This window comes from Caretta caretta, chromosome 1 (genome assembly GCF_965140235.1).
Source record: "Caretta caretta isolate rCarCar2 chromosome 1, rCarCar1.hap1, whole genome shotgun sequence".
NCBI lineage: Eukaryota > Metazoa > Chordata > Testudines > Cheloniidae > Caretta > Caretta caretta.
Genome location: NC_134206.1, coordinates 43,347,918 through 43,364,548, shown reverse-complemented (window position 1 = coordinate 43,364,548; position 16,631 = coordinate 43,347,918). Strand labels below are relative to the sequence as shown.

The 16,631-nt window shown below is 43.6% G+C and overlaps 1 protein-coding gene across 2 annotated transcripts in view; it reads left to right on the top strand.

Moving 5' to 3' along the window:
- MIPEP (mitochondrial intermediate peptidase) overlaps window positions 1-3,190 on the top strand; it is a 139,428-nt gene extending 136,238 nt beyond the window's left edge. For both annotated transcript variants that reach the window (XM_048845842.2, XM_048845833.2), the window contains one exon: window positions 2,927-3,190. In XM_048845842.2, coding sequence (XP_048701799.1) covers window positions 2,927-3,024 — 98 coding nt within the window. In that variant the 3' untranslated portion in view covers window positions 3,025-3,190. The remainder of the gene's footprint in view (window positions 1-2,926) is intronic.
- The last annotated feature ends 13,441 nt before the right edge of the window (window positions 3,191-16,631 follow it).

Below are 16,631 nucleotides of genomic sequence, written 5' to 3'. Positions count from 1 at the left end.
AATTTCCATAGTGTAGAATTTTTACTGTGTTGCTATTGTACTAAGGTAAGAAATTAGATTTACTTGAAGGTAATTCCTAGGATTGATCTTTATTCCTTTTTTTGAAAAGCAACCAGTACTGTATTTGTTTTTCTTTTTTCTTTGATAAGAAGCATACCTGGTTGTCAGTTTTTCAAGGAGAATTGTCAGTGGTCTATAAGTTTGTTAGCTAATACTTTTGACACCCTGGATGTATGTCATCTGGACAGGCTGATTTTGTTTGTAATGAATTTTTAAAGTATTTTCTTACATACTCTTTGTCCATAGTTATTTTTATGGCATCAGAAAAATCAATGTGTCCTGTTAACGTGCTCCTGATCACCCTTTCCCATGGAAAATCCAGCAGGAAAGGGGTGCAGGGTACTGGGGATATGGTTCTGTTAGAGGGACAGGCCATAGGGATTTTGGTGGCTTGTCTGCCTCTGTTCCCCTCATACAGCTAAGCTTGCAATGGAGCTGTGCTTCCAGGCTTGCCAGTTGACAGCTGCCCCTTGAGGCCTCCTTACAGGGGTATTCCCACTGCAAAGTTGTTCGGGCGGGGAGGGGGTCTCCATGGCTGCTAGTGTGGCAATATACATGTCCTCTAGCCAGACCAACTCACTTGGGAGGAGACCCACACACAGTGTGAATCCCTTCTGTGCACAGAGCAGGTATCTTTGGGATAGAGTCAGACATCTCATAGAATCATAGAATATCAGGGTTGGAAGGGACCCCAGAAGGTCATCTAGTCCAACCCCCTGCTTGAAGCAGGACCAATTCCCAGTTAAATCATCCCAGCCAGGGCTTTGTCAAGCCTGACCTTAAAAACCTCTAAGGAAGGAGATTCTACCACCTCCCTAGGTAACGCATTCCAGTGTTTCACCACCCTCTTAGTGAAAAAGTTTTTCCTAATATCCAGTCTAAACCTCCCCCACTGCATCTTGCTGTTTGCAGGTCTTCATTCAAGATGGAGTTTGTTTTTCCATCCACTATAACTAATTTCCACAAACAAGTATGTCTTTCTCTAAGCCGCACCCACATACTGTACTGCAAAAGTCGCTCAGTTGTCTTTATGAACTAAAGATACAAGCCACACCTTATTGTGCTAAAGGGAAAAGTGATGAGTGTGTCAGGTTGTTAAAAGTAACCATTTTTCCGCTCCCTTTGATATTGAAAGTATCTGAATAGAAGTGTTATTTGACTGCATTTTAATTCTGTCTGCAGTGTGAACCTTTTATTTTTCATTTAGTTCTTGATATTAATCAACTGTGTCATGGCAGTTCGTGTTGACACTTGCAGTATACACTTAAACCTAATTAAAATCAGGATGCTGTGAGATCCTAACTAGAAAAGTCTTTTAGTAACTATCCAGAATTGCCTGGAGGCTTACTTTCTTTCTTGCTTTTTGAACTATTGTATTTAGCATTTACTTAAAATACAAGAAACATCTATTCAAGCCAGTTGGTTCCAGTCAGGTTTTATGAAAAGATGCACTGAAAGATTTTGTTTTTCATAAATGCTGCAATTATTATTCCCACTGAAACCAAATGATCTAAGGATGTGAAAGAATGTAAGAGGATGTGCACTATTTGTGCCTATAGTAAAGGTTTGAGAAAGGTTATATTTACATTGGCAGTTTTGTCAGTAAGAATGTGGATCACTTCAAAGAACCACAGAGTTTATATTTTACACTAACTGGCTCTGAATTAGCTGTTTTTGATGTTTTCCAATACAAGTAATGTAATTTCCATTTAAAGTGTTTAAAATATTAATAATAAATTCACAATAGGTATACAATGCATTTTTATTACAGCAAAACAGCTGAAAATAATTTAGACAGTATATTCTGATGCTTTATAGAAAACATGTTTTTTCCTTTAAAAAGTGCACTGTTGCAAATCCTTTTTGAGTTGACTTTAAATTCTAAATTCCACTGCACACAGGGAAACTTTCTGATTTGAATCAATAGAATCTTCTTGGTTAATCAGATTAGAGCAAGGCGGTTAATTGAGATGACCTGACTTCTTCTCCCCCCCACCCACCCCCAGCAAAGAGTCTGTAAAATTTGCAAGTTAAATTTTATATTCAGGAACAATACTATAGAGTCTTTATAGGAACATAATTCTTGTATTATATAAATTAAACAAGCTTAGACCGGGTGTGACGCATTTAACATGCCAGTAAGAAATGGTCCCCACCTTCAAGAAAGCTTGATACATGTTTTGCAGGATTGAGCCTTAAATTTGGACATAATAGGACAAGTGAATACAAGAGAAATGAGATAGGGAGAGGAGAAGGTGTGACAGGATTTATAGCCAGAAGGTTGTGTGACATGTTTTAGTTATGCATGTATCTTAATGATTTTTTGTGGGGAGGGGGCAGTTAATACCATGAGGGGTATTAGAGACTGTGGAAGAGAAATGGAGTTTTCCAAGGGATAAAATGTAAATGGATTTGTGGTTTGATTTTGCATAGTGACAGTTTGATCATCTGGCATTTCTAAATCAGAGTAGGAAGGATAGTCTAGTGGATATGGTGCTGACTTGAGACTGAACAGATCTGTGACCAGTTCCCTGTCCCAGATTTCCTGTGCGACCGAAGTAATTTACCCTATCCTGTGCCTCGTTTCCCTATCTGTAAAATGGGGATAATACTTCCTGGCTCACAGTGGTGTTGAGAGGATTGTGAGGCTTTCAGATACTATGGTGATGAGGGCCAGAAAGCTAGCTAGGAAGTAGATTGATTAAGTATTCCCATGTAGAATGGTTGCATGCTTCTTGGTGAAAAATCGTAATAGCTGTACTGGAGTAGTTCAGTATGACACAGACAAATTAGTTCAGGTAAACATTGTCAAGGCTTTCATGTTGGTGCGATTCTCACTGAGAGTTTCTTGTGCTCCTTTCCATAGGTATGCTTCAGAAGTCTCCTTCTGTTGAAGACTTTGTGGGCGCCCTTGTTTCAGACTTGGATCAGGACTTTGAAACGTTCTTCATGGACTCAGAATAACATGGAACTGAACTGATTGTTTTTATAGAGGACTATACCAATCTTAACAATGATGGACATAGTACTGCCATGGCTATTTGTTTCTGCTTCTCAATTAACAGTTGTGAAACAACAAACAAAAATTATTATTTGTAGAATCTTTAAATAAATAGTGTGTTTTAATGGATTGTGTGGTTTTATTTAAGAAGATGATGGGCTAAGGAAGACTGTGTTGGGAAAATGCTCTTTGACATGTACTTTATGAGTGTGTGGCTATCTGGAAATCCAACCCTTCACCAAGATGGGTGGTAGGAATGAGACCTCTTTCAGTACACAGTTATTGAATTCAGGATTAGCACAAAACTGTCATGACTCAGGGTTGTTTGCATGGTTCCTTCTCACCTGCCCACACCAGTTCTGGTCAAGTTTTTTCACCCTATTCTTTATAGAAGACTATGGGATGTTCTGCATCAGAGGAAGGGAGAGAAATAGCCTGATTTGCTGTGCAGAGAAGAGAAACTGGGGAGAAGTGGGGATGCGAGCCTGTATGGGGAATGGAATGAGAGATGGGAAGCATATAGTGAAAGAAAAAGGTGGGTAGAGGAAACGCTAAGGATGTGGAGGGAAGAAAATTTTTGAGAGAGAATAAAAAAGGCATGGAGAGAGAGCGTGGGTTTCCTAAATTATTTCAAAATGGAGGAGTGGCATAGAGAGAGCAAGCAAAATTCAGAAAACAAAGACTGAGTTACGGACTAAAAGTATGTATCCAGGAAGAGAAGTGGAATGAAGAACTAAGGGGACAAACACCAAAATGGAATTCAGCTGCATGACAGGGAGAAAGAAAAGACAAACTTAGAAAACAAAGGACTTGCAGGAGGAAATAGAAAAGGGAAGAGATGACAGAGTGAGAGTTGAGTAAGGTAGCAGGTGTTTAACAGATTAAAAAAAATATGGAGAGAAAGTGGAAGAAGAGGGGGAAAAAAGCTGTTAATTTATTTTTCATTTATGGGACAAACAGTAAGTCATATTTGATATAGCTTGTGAAATAAGTCACAATTTTACATGCATTGAAAAATGGTGTCACATCTTGGACATTTTCCTTCCCACTTTGACACTCATTGGGTGCTTGTGATGTTGAGGTACAGTAGAACCTCAGCGTTCCGAACGCTTCAGGAATGGAGGTTGTTCGTAACTCTGAAATTTTCATAACACTGAATAAAACTTTGATAGTTCTTTCAAAAGTTTACAACTGAATATTGACTTACTAGCACTTTGAAACTTTACTATGCAGAAGAAAAATGCTGCTTTCCCTTTATTTTTTAGTAGTTTACATTTAACGTATTATACTGTTTTTTTTGTTTTTTGTCTCTGCTGCTCCCTGATTGTGTACTTCTGCTTCCAAATGAGGTGTGTGGTTGACTGTCAAGTTCGTAACTCTGAGGTTCTACTGTATGTGTTCAAGGCATTTACTGGTGCTTAAATTGTTAGTACAGCAATCCTATTCCTAACTGATATTTAACTATTTTAAACCATATGTATTTTTAAATAAATATGGAATTTCTTTGCTGACATAGCAATATTGGGTACATTTTCAACAGTGGTCAACAAGTTAACTCCTGTGAGTGTAGTCTGTTTCATAGCTAATGTATTACATTCTGTTATTAGTTTACTCCTAAAGAGGAAGTGCGTGCCACTCTTTTAAATTTACCATATTGTAGTTAAACATTTTTTATAAAGTAAATGAGAAAAAAAGCATTATTAGGAAGATGCCAACACCACCCACCCACGCATTATGAAGACTCCTCAAAAGATACCGTAATAAGCGTTGGCATTTTTGTATTAATTTAGATGGAATATATGGGCCAAAAGTGTTAACATAACCAGTCACTATACAATGCTAACCAGTGTTAAACAAGGTTCAGTATGCAGAGACCTCAGCCCGCTTAGTACCATGGCAAACACACCATTAAAAATCCTTTTAACCTTTTATTGAAGAAACAGAAAAGAAGGAAAAGTAGTTAAAGCATTTGAAATGTACAGTGTTCTTGTTTTAACAAGATTCCTTGTTCCCTTTCCCTGTAGCTGGAGAGAGTTTTAGAAAGAAAAAAAACCCTTTATGACAGATGGCCTTTTAGATGATATCAAAGATGGTAATAACTGTCAGCCCACATAGTGTTTAGTATTCAGCTAGTCCTGGTATGGGTGGCAATGTCATCTGGATCTGACCCTCTCTGGTCTGGTCTGGTCGCCTCTCAGGATCAGGATGATGAAGGCCTGGGATCCCAAGAGACTGGGGGGGTGGCAACCACTCGCACTAGTAGTGTCTGTCTGTTCTTCTTTCTGTTCCTTTTTATTCCTTTGCACCTTTCCCCACAAAATCTTTCTTTTAAGGGCCCGGAAAGGGCGTGATGGGTGAAATAGCTCATCCTTTCATTTTTTTGTTGACCGATTAGGCCTTTTATCTGACGTACTAATTCTGTCTCCTTAACTTCTGGCTCCATAGCTCCTTTTTTAAACAAGCATAATTTCAACACAGTCCTTGAATTATATCTACGTGGCCTTTTTATTTAGACTAATTCACTTATTCTGTCTCCCTTTCGTACCTTTTTCCATCAACATTTGTTTTTATAGGTTATTGTACCACTTAATGAACGTTTGCATACTTTTTACAATTGAGCTCACAGTTTGGGTAAATTTGTAGGCCCAGTTGTCACAACAGTATAACAACACTTTATGGAATATTTCAAGGAGCTGATTTGAATGATCAGATTGGAGTAATTAATATTATTTTACATATTTTCTCCAGAGGATCAAGCTACCGGTGTCTATCCAGGTCAACATATTTGAATAACTGATTATGATAGAGGGAGGGTTTGTACAGCACAACGGGATCCTGATCTTGGTTGGGGCCAATGTTCCCTCTAAATTGCACACATGTGTGGCCATACACCACACATGGCACAAACAATGCTGCCCATTTAGTCCACAGATTGTCATGGTCTGTAGAAGGCCCATGTACTGTCACTGTTGGGGTTTGGACCCTGCTCAGACAGAGAGCGAGAGGTGGAAGCTGAAGGGGCCCTGAAGTTGGGAGGGTGAGGGGAAAGTATGGAGCCACCCACACCAGTGCTGTCCATTGGGAGCAGCCACGCTGGAGGAAGATGCAGGGGCATGTGACCACAGCTTGAGGCTGACAAACAGTCTCCGCTTTCCCAGGCAGGTTGAACTCCACAGCCAGGCCCTCCTCCTGTGGCCCTGCCCTTAGAATTATGGCTGATTACCTTGAGTTTCTCATTCTGCAAAGAGGCTGTTTTTTCACAACAGAGTAGACCTGAATTAGTTTTCACTCAAATTCTTAGCTTTTGGGATTGTGGCTGACTGTGAGGTCAGATTCAGGAGAGCTAATGGGGAAATAAATAAAACTAATAATCAATTCCAGCTTTGGATTTTTGCAAAGAAACAATTTGTCAACTCCACTGATTTTTATTTTGTGAATATATTTGGGAAATAAAACAGTAGACATTATAAAGTCTCTTGAGAATGCATTGTATAGCCACTGTGCTGCTTATTATAGAAGAGGAAATATGATTCTAAATGAAAATTTCTCCCTCTTTTATATGGTGTTTCCAAAAATGTTTCCAGCTGTTCAAATGACTGATGCATTTTCCCTTTTTTTTTTCTTTGAGGAACTTTTATTTTCCAACAAATACACATTTTTTCAGTAATCTGAGATCTCTCTTGTGACCAGCAGTGTAACTCCCCTTAAACAACAAAACCGCTGTAATTCTTTTCCAAATTTTACCACTGGGGCTTCCAAACTAGCTACCCAAAAATTGGGTTTTTTTGTTAATATGGTATCTTGGAGTCATATTTTAATCTCAAATTGTGCTGCATTCTTGATTTAGCTGCTATAAAATTATAAGCCTTTCAGGGGAGGGATCATATTTTTCTGCTGTGTGCACAGCATCTAACACAGTGAGGCCCCAGTTGGGCTTCTCCCCAGCCCCAAAAGATCCACTGCCATGCCCACAGTCTCTTTTAGGCAGTTTTATTGTCTCAAACTTAAGCAAAACAATCAAAAACAGTTTTTCAACTCACGCTGAGTCATTGCTCCCAGGGGATTTTTTCCCCTTTAACCTCACAGGTTCTCATTGCCTCTCCTCCCAGGGAACTCTGGGCAGTACGGCTGCTGCTCCTGCTTCCTAGCTCTGACTCGCAAGGTCTCTCCTATCCTCTCGGTCCAGGTGTCATCTTTTAAAGCTCATTTGGGTCAGCTGATGTGGCCAGTGATGAGCTGCCAAAATCTTAACAACGGGTTCCCTCCTCACCCCACGAGGGGGTCGTGGCCCCCCTGCCCCCCCGGGACTCCTGCCCCATCCAACCCGCCGCGTTCCTTGATGACACCCCCAGGACCCCCGCCCCATCCATCCCCCTCTCCTGTCTGCCCCCAGAACCGGGCAGGAGGGTCTCATGGGCCACCATAGTGGATGCCCACCCCACCCCTAAGAGCCAGAGGGACCTGCCGGGGGGCAAAGTGGGGAGTCCCGGCGGTGCTTACCCTGGGCAGCTCCTGGGAAGCATCTGGCAGGTCCCTCTGGCTCTTAGGGGCAGGGGAGCGTAGCTAGGGGGAGCAGGGGGAGCAGCTGCTCCCCCCACTGATCATGTCAAAAGTGGCGCCTTAGGCGCCGACTCCCTGGGTGCTCCGGGACTGGAGCCCCCCCGCGGGGAAAACTTGGTGGGTGCAGAGCACCCACTGGCAGCTTCCCGCCCTGCGCCTGGTCCCAGATCACCTCTGCTCCACCTCCTCCCCTGAAGGCGCTGCCCCGCACTGCTTCTCCACCCCCTCCCGCCCCGGCTCCTGGCGAATCAGCTGTTCGGCAGGAAGCCGGGGAGGGCTGAGAAGCAGGTGGCGGCTTCCCGCTCAGGACCAGGGAGGTGGAGGTGAGCTGGGGTGGGGAGCGGTTCCCCTGCGCCCCCGCCCCCCCCAGGGTTACCTGCTGCAGCGCGGGCAGCCCTCCTTGCCCCTCCCCCCGCAGCTCACCTCCGCCTCCCTAGGCCTGAGCGGGAAGCCCCCCCCTGCGTCTCAGCCCGCCCCGGCTTCCTCCGTGCCAACAGCTGATTCGCGGGGAGCCTGGGGGGGGAGGGGCTGAGACGCAGGCAGTGGCTTCCTGCTCAGGCTCAGGGAGGCGGAGGTGAGCTGAGGTGGGGAGCAGTTCCCCTGCACACGCCCCCCGCCCCCCCCGGGTTACCTGCTGCGGCGCAGGTAGCCCCCGCTGCCCCCCCCGCCCCAGCTCACTTCCGCCTCCCTGGGCCTGAGCAGGAAGCCGCAGCCTGCGTCTCAGCCTGCCCCACCCCCGGCTTCCCGCCGAACAGCTGATTTGCGGGAAGCCGGGGGTGGGGGGTGTGGAGAAGCAGGGCGGGGCAGCGCGTTTAGCAGAGGAGGCGGAGTGGAGGTGAGCTGGGGCCGGGGGTGGGGCGGGGAGCTGCCGGTGGGTGCTCTGCACCCACCAAATTTTCCCCATGGGGGCTCCAGGGCTGGAGCACCCATGGAGTCAGCACCTAAGGCGTCACTTTGGGCTGGTTAAATTTAGAAGCCCTTTTAGAACCGGTTCTCCCTCGCGGACCAACCGGTTCTAAAAGGGCTCCTGAATTTAACAACCGGTTCTAGCGAGCCGGTGCGAACCGGCTCCAGCTCACCACTGGATGTGGCACAGGTGCACTGGCTCTGCTGCCACTGAAAGCAAGAACCGGTATCAACAGATGAATTTGCCACAGGTCAGTTAGAGTTTTTAAGCTGAAATCTAATAATCTAAGGTTGCCGATATATAATAGAATCCACTAGGATAGCCTCTTTTTCTTCTTTGAGTGATGGTCCAACGGGTATTCCACTGCTCCGCCCCTGTGAGTGCCTCTCCTGCCTCAGCGAGGCACCCATCACAGCTCGCTGCTCCATTGGCAAGTCCTTCCCGCCCCACACCTGGGAAGCTCAAGAGCTCCGCCTCTGTAAATGCTTTGATGGAGGAAGCCATGAGACAGGGCACGGACTGTGAAATCTGGTCTTTTGTGTACTTTTACCCTACTATACAGATTTAATGGGGGAGCCCAGCATTTCTCAAATGGGGTCCTGACCCAAAAGAGTCGGGGGGGAGGAGGTTTGCAAGTTTATTGTAGGGGGGGGTTAATATTGCCACCCTTACTTCTGCACTGCCTTCAGAGCTGGGTGGCCAGAGAGTGGCGGCGGGTGGCCAGGTGTCCAGCTCTGAAGGCAGCGCCCTGCCAGCAGCAGCGCAGGAGTAAGGGTGGCAATACCAGACCATGTAAAATACAATCAAGGACCTTCCCTTTGATGAGAACAAGCTGTTACACGAAGAGACGGACTAACCCCTCCACTCACTGAAGGGCTCCAGAGTCACACTATGGTCCCGGTCCTGAGATGCAGGCAGCAGAGGCAACCATTCTGCCCATCCTGCCTACTGTCAACATCAGCAGGAGCCCCCATGTCAGCGGCACTGATCTCAATGGCCACGCTTCCCTGCCTCTGTCACAACCACCTCCTCAAACCTCTTCCTTGGCTGCAAGCTCAAGAAGACACACTACACACATGTGGGTCAACAGACATCGCTAAGAAACACTTCTGGACTCAGGTGCATTGTGCTCATGAGCACCTACTTGTGGAATACAGATAGGGACCACACATCTTGAAGAACCTCCAGTTACAGGTAAGTAACCTCCTCTTACTGAGTTCAGGGAGCATTAGCTTATTAGTTTTAATGCTGGGTTCATTTTAGTTCAACTTTTCGCTTGAACAGTATTTCTCAAATCAGGACACTTGCTCACTCTTAACCAACCAATAATTTATTAATTCACCCAGAACCACAACTGTATAATCAACAGTTCACCATGCAAATGTAGACACAACTCATTATGTGTACTACATACACAATACAGTCTTGCAAACAATTATCACAGACTAGAGTTGAGGCTCAACAGGTATATCAAGGAACAATGCAAAATACTGTATCAAGATTTATTATATTTACTTATGATCCTCACTTCTCAGTTCTTTTGTACCCAACACATTTGTCTCACTTCCAAGGATGCACTTGTCTTTATGGCACTTTGAAGGGTGTGGTTAGTACAGTTTGAATGGATTGGTCCAAAAGGGAAGAGTTTAAAATATTAAAAGCAATTGCTTAAAACGTTTCTTTTCAATCGCTTAGGCCAATTTGTTTGGACTTATAAAGGAGTTAAAATCTAAAATATGGCTACTCGAGGGTCTCAGTAGAGAGTGTAAGTTCAGCAAGATAACCTAGAGTTATTTATATTAAAGAATAGAAAGGGAAATACAATCCTTTAAATGAAATCTCACCTCTTCTTCTTATCCTCCTAATCTTGGGATGAGGAAGAGTCCTTTCCACAAAACTCTCTTCCAGGATTCTGCAGCTTTTTGGGGGGTTCAGTCAACTCTTCTATGCTCAGAAGGGTTTTATATACCCAAGTTTCAGGGGTTGTTGGAAAGGGCCACTATCTGATTCCTATTGGACATGTGCCAAGTAGGTACTCAGATTTCAGCTTCTTAGTTTTTCTGCTGCTTCCATTGGTATCCATTGGATGGCGCTGGTGTGTAACAAATTTCCTAAATCCTTTTCTTATCGGAAGCTTTTTAAGTTTGATTCATTTCAGGTGTTGTTTTTCATTATTAGCTCCTACTATTAATTGGGATTCTCACCTCCCCCCTTAGGCTATTTCTCTTAATATTTCAAAGTTTTATGCTGGTTTACATCTTTTAACATTTCTTCTTCCTAGAGCCAGACAGTTCCTGTTCTAGAGTGCAACAATTATTTGCAATGCAAACCACCAAAGTCCTTTATATCTTCTAAGTTTGGAGGACATACTGCATACATTTTTATTTTGATTGCACATAAACATTTCACATTATTTAGGGTTTACAGTAGAACAAGAGACATTATTCACATACTGAAGGACATAGATCTGACTCACAGGATAAACAAATGTGAAGCTTCTAATCTGAGTTGCTCTTCTCCTACCCTATAATTCTGAATTGCTAATTATCAGGTGATGCTGGCAAAATACAATCACATTAATGATATGAGGTTTAGCTCATTTAATCTACCACAAGAGCCCAAAGAACAGTTTCAAGTTTCATTGCCAAAGGGCAGCTTCTGGCTACTGCCACACTGCAAGCCTCTCTGGGTGCAGCTGATGTCGCAACTTGTTCCATCACTACTGTAGTCGTGAACAAGGCATCATGGCCTCAGTCTTCAGGATTTCCCTATGAAGTCCAGAACGTAATTGAGGACCTTTCTTTCAATGGTCTAAAGTTATTCAGTGACACCATGGATGATTCGCTGAAGGACCCTAGGACAACCCTTCATTTGCTGGGTATTTACCTATGCCTGTGAATAAAAAGAAGTTTAGCAGAACTCAGACAGTGCAGAGATCACACCCATCTCAATTCTCTACTTTCAGTGTAAATGTCTGTGTTTTTTATCCTATACCTGCCATGTGGTCCCTTGAAGGAGAAAACCAGAAGGCTCGCACCTTTGAGTGGAGTTCTGGAAGAGGGTGTGATCAAACTTCAGGAGGAGTCTGGGGAGTTAGCACTGAGCTCAGGGGTTAGGTAGCTGGGCCATGTGGTCACAGCTCTCAGATTGTAGGTAGGTAGGTAGGTAGATCTGCACACAAAGAGTGTGCTTACAGGATGGGGGACTCTATCCTGGGAAGCAGTGACTCAGAAAAGGACTTGGGTGGGGGGATTGGTATATAATCAGCTGAATATGAGCTCTCTATGCAAAGCTGTGACCAAAAGGACTAATACAATCTCTAGCTATATAAACAGAGCAATAGCAAGTAGGAATATGGAGGTGATAGATTCCTCTGTATTTCGTAATGGTATGTCCCCTGCTGGAATATTTTGTCCGGTTCTGGTGTCTACAATTCAAGAAAGATGTAGATCAGTGGTCCCCAGACTTTTTACCTCACGCCCACCCTTGCCCCTGTCTGCACTCCCTTGCCACAGTATGGGAGTGGGGGGCTATGGATGGGTTAAGGAGGCAGAGGCTGCGGCAACAGCTGGGGGTGGGGCCAGGAGCGGAGCCTCGGCCGGAGCTGGCAGCCAGGGCCCCAGGTGTGAGAACAGCAGTGGGAGCTGGCCCCAACCACGTCCCCCAAAAACATTTCTCCTCACCACCCTAGGAGAGTGTGCCTTACAGTTTAGAGACCTCTGATGTTGAGAAATTGGAGAAGAGCCATGAAAATGATTAAACGATTGGAAAACGTGTTACAGTGAGAAACTCAGAGAGCTCAATCTATTGTATCAATCAGAATAGGTTTATTCAATCTGTTTATTTAGCTTATCAGAACTGGATGATTTTCTAAAAGACATGCTCTAGGTTGCAACTGGAATTAATTCAGGGAAGTCTTATGGCCTATGTTATGTGGGAGGTTAGGCTAGATGATAACAATGGTCCCTTCCAGTCTTGTAATTTATGACAGAATAAAATATTGATGGAAGTGGGTTGGTGGCCAATAAGTGCTGTAGGACAGCAGTTCTCAACCAGGGGTCTGGGAGCACATTTCCAGGGATCCTGCAAGCAGGGCCGGCATTAGACTCACTGGGGCCCAGAACAGAAAGCTGAAGCCCCACCATGCAGGGCTGAATCCAGGGCTCCAAGCCCTGCCTCCTGGGGCTGAAGCTGAAGCCTGAGCAACTTAGCTTTGTAGGACCCCCTGTGACGTGGGACCCTGGGCAATTGCCCTGCTTGCCACCCCCTAATGCCAGCCCTGGCTTTTATATCCAGAAAAACAGTTGTTGTGGCCCAGGTGGGCTGTGGAGTTTTTATAGCAGGTTGGGGAGGGAAGCTCAGAAAGAAAAGGGTTGAGAAGCCCCTGCTGGAGGAGGCTGTTTTACGTATAGGTGGTAGCAGTAGGAAAGAAGGCATGAAGTGAAGAGTGAGAAAAGCAGAAATATGATGCAAAATGCTTCTTTGCTTGTTTTATATATAACGTGTGGCAACAGGGCATCTGGCATTTCAAAATGCTTATTGGCAAAATGTTGGAAAATCCCTTCTCCCAGTGCTAAGAGTTTATTAACCTGGTAGGAACTGATCCAAGGAAGATATGGCAGATATACAAGATATGAAAAGAAGATTATCTTAAAAATTAGAACATTAACTGAATCAGGCAATGGAGATGGAAATGCTCGCAGAAGGAACGCAACTGAAATGAATGAAGAGAAACGCTGTGGGAGAAAAGACCATCAGTGTGCTCAGATAGAGGAAAGCAGGCGATAAAAGATAAGGAAGCATAAACAGGCCAGGGAATACTGCATGTCGGCCCTTGTGATCTTCCTCTGTGTCTAAGTTTTGTTTACTTATTATGTACACCAGGGCTCTTCTTCAACAGATGGCTTTTTGCTGTGGGGCTTTGGTTCTCTGTGGCGTTGCTGAAGTATAAAAACATTCAGACGTGTTTTTAGAAGGAAGAAGTACCCAGATAACCTACTAAAACCAAAAACATATAAACCAATAGCAAAAAAGTGATGACAAAGATAAATAAGCAGGATAAATAACTCATTCTATGCTAGTGTGTAGTTTCAGAATAGAGGTGATTATTCCACTAGCAACCTTTAACATCAAGTTTCAGAGTAACAGCCGTGTTAGTCTGTATTCGCAAAAAGAAAAGGAGTACTTGTGGCACCTTAGAGACTAACCAATTTATTTGAGCATAAGCTTTCGTGAGCTACAGCTCACTGTAGCTCACGAAAGCTTATGCTCAAATAAATTGGTTAGTCTCTAAGGTGCCACAAGTACTCCTTTTCTTTAACATCAAGTGCCTGTCTCTCTCAGTAGTCAAACACCACCATTGTTTGTAAAGTGAAGAGCCATTAACCACTCAGAAAAGGACTTGGGTGGGGGGATTGGTATGTAATCAGCTGAATATGAGCTCTCAGTGCAAAGCTGTGACCAAAAGGATTAATACAATCTCTAGCTATATAAGCAGAGCAATAGCAAGTAGGAATATGGAGGTGATTTACTTTATTTCAATTTTTAATTTATAATAATGTGCTTGCAGAATATAGTGTTTCCACACATAGGCAAGTATTTTTCTTCCTACTGTACAGATGGGCAAAAAATGAATGTCAGAGAAGCTAAAGGAAAATATTTGTAACCCCGCTTGGTAGTGTTGATAATATTAAATTTGTAAATTAAATATTAACTATTGTGAAATAGTTTTCTATGGTTCTAACCTTGGCCTGGCAGCTGCCATCTTGTAGGATGAAAAGCTAAATGAGGGTGTGGGTTACTTGCCCAACCTTCCCCCACATTGTTTTTGTTACACCCCCACATTTCCAGGTTGTTGTTTTTTTTTTTACACACTTCACAGCTACTGCCTTGACCCCAAACAGTCTAAAATATATCCCCTGATCAAATTGTGGATCCCACCTGACTTCACCTCTGGATTGTGGGGATCGAGCAGCAGGAGGGGTGATGAGGCTGTTTATGTATAAGCTGCTGGGAAATGTATTAGAATCATAGAATCAAAGAAATATAGAACTGGAAGGGACCTCGAGAAATATCAAATCTAGCCCCCTGTGTTGAGGCAGGACCAAGTGAACATGCCTGACAGGTGTTTGTCTAACCAGTTCTTAAAACCCTCCAGTGATGGGCATTCCGTTAACGTGACCTGCTGAGAAGACATGATGTTGCCAAACCAGCAGAACATTGTGCAGCTCAGGGACAATCCCCTTTCTTCCATTTGCTGCAAGACAGGGGTGCCAAAAACCTTTTTACTAGCTGTAAGGGCAAGCTTTTTACGAGCTGTAAGGGGTGGTGCAAGGGTGGGGCTCAGGGACAGGGGTGGGGACACGGACGGAAGGGGCAGCATGGGGGTGGGGCATTGGTTTAGGGGCTGGTGCCCCCCCCCATACACAGTTAGAAAGCTTCTGCTGCCCCTGCTGCAAGATGGTAGCTGCCCGTTGTAAGATAAACTTCAGTGACTTCATGAATACTTGCAATAAATAATAAAGGAGAAGCCAGTACTCAAACATAAAATGTCAGTCTTTGGGCAAATGGTCACAGCAAGAGCTTGGTCTATACATTTTTTGAGGCATTCTGAGATAAAGGTAGGTCAGTTCCTGAATAGCCTCATTCAATCGGCTTGTAGCAGCATAAGAGGACAGTTTAAAACGTAAAGTGGAAATTGTATTCCTTATCAGATACTGTTGTAAGGTAGGCATGAGGACTCTGAGTGAGTGCGTCTTTACAGCTACGTGTCTGCGTTCAGTGATCAAATATGTATGAAATTGGAAAAGTTTATAAACCACAAAAGACACTAATGTTGGGAATGTTACAAGATTGGCTCCGGATCTTTGCCCAGAGGTTTTTTCCCTGTGAGACTGTGGCTCTGTTCACCTCATTTTTTGTAGAAAACAACAATCTGACATTTCCCTTTAGCAACTGTAAATATAGAGGTCCTCAGCTGGTGTAAATTGTCATAGCTCCACTGGAGCCCATCAAGCGCTATGCGCTGAAGATCTGCACCAAGATTATCTGAGCCATCAGCATGGCAAGACAACCCAGTTTCTGAAAATTGAATAACGGTGCCTGCTTTCTAAATTAACAGGCAGCTCACAGACCCCAGCAAGGGATAGGTTATTGACTATGCCTGAAGGAGAAAATAGCCTGCATCAGCCATGAAATGCTGATGAGACTGAAATCGTGATTGCGCTACAAAGCTAAACCTATAGCTCAGAACATACAAAGGGAACAGAGTCACAAAGTGCCATTTTGACAGTAGTCTCTGTGTTGTATCCACTCTGATATTGTTTTCCCTCAAGAGCTTAACTTCTAGAAATGGGAAACCAAGCAAACCTGAGTTTAGAGTCTCCAGGTTAGATGCATCTCATTAGGTACAAGCATATTTGGTTGTCTACATTTTAGTTCCAGAAGAAAAATACAGACGTATAACAATCAGTTAATGACAGAGTCCCAAGGAAATACAAGTGATATAACAACTTTTATAACTTACTAAAAACTCTTATAAACCTAATTACACACGTTATCAGAAGGATTCAGACATTAGCTGTAGTAAATTCAATTTATTACAAATGGGTGTTTAAATTATAGTTCACTGCCTCTTTTAAGAATTGTACAAATAGCATTTACTATTGCTATAGGATTGAAAACAGGCATATGGTATCAGCTTTTACAAATGCTTAAGAATTTTTTTAGAATTTAGGACTTAATCGCTTACAAGATTGTTCAAAGTGGGCCCATACCATTCTGGTTCCTTTGTTTGTCAAAGACAGTATCTTATAGAAATCCCCAAATGAACAGGATGTCTTCAGCCCCATATGACTCCAGATCCTGCAGAAAGTATTGACCTGCTTGTTTCTGTACCACAGTTGTTTGCTGCATAACTTTCTTCACAGCTTGCAGTAAGTTTTAAAAATGTCCTCTTGCCCGACTGCAAACCCACTGAATAAGGCCTTCTAGTCTCTCTGAGAGGGTCAAGCATCTATAGACCAAGCCATTGCCGTGGCTTTTAGACATAAGGAGATGCCTTTTGCTGGACCACATGCTGACTTGTCATTGCTGTTCTCCACA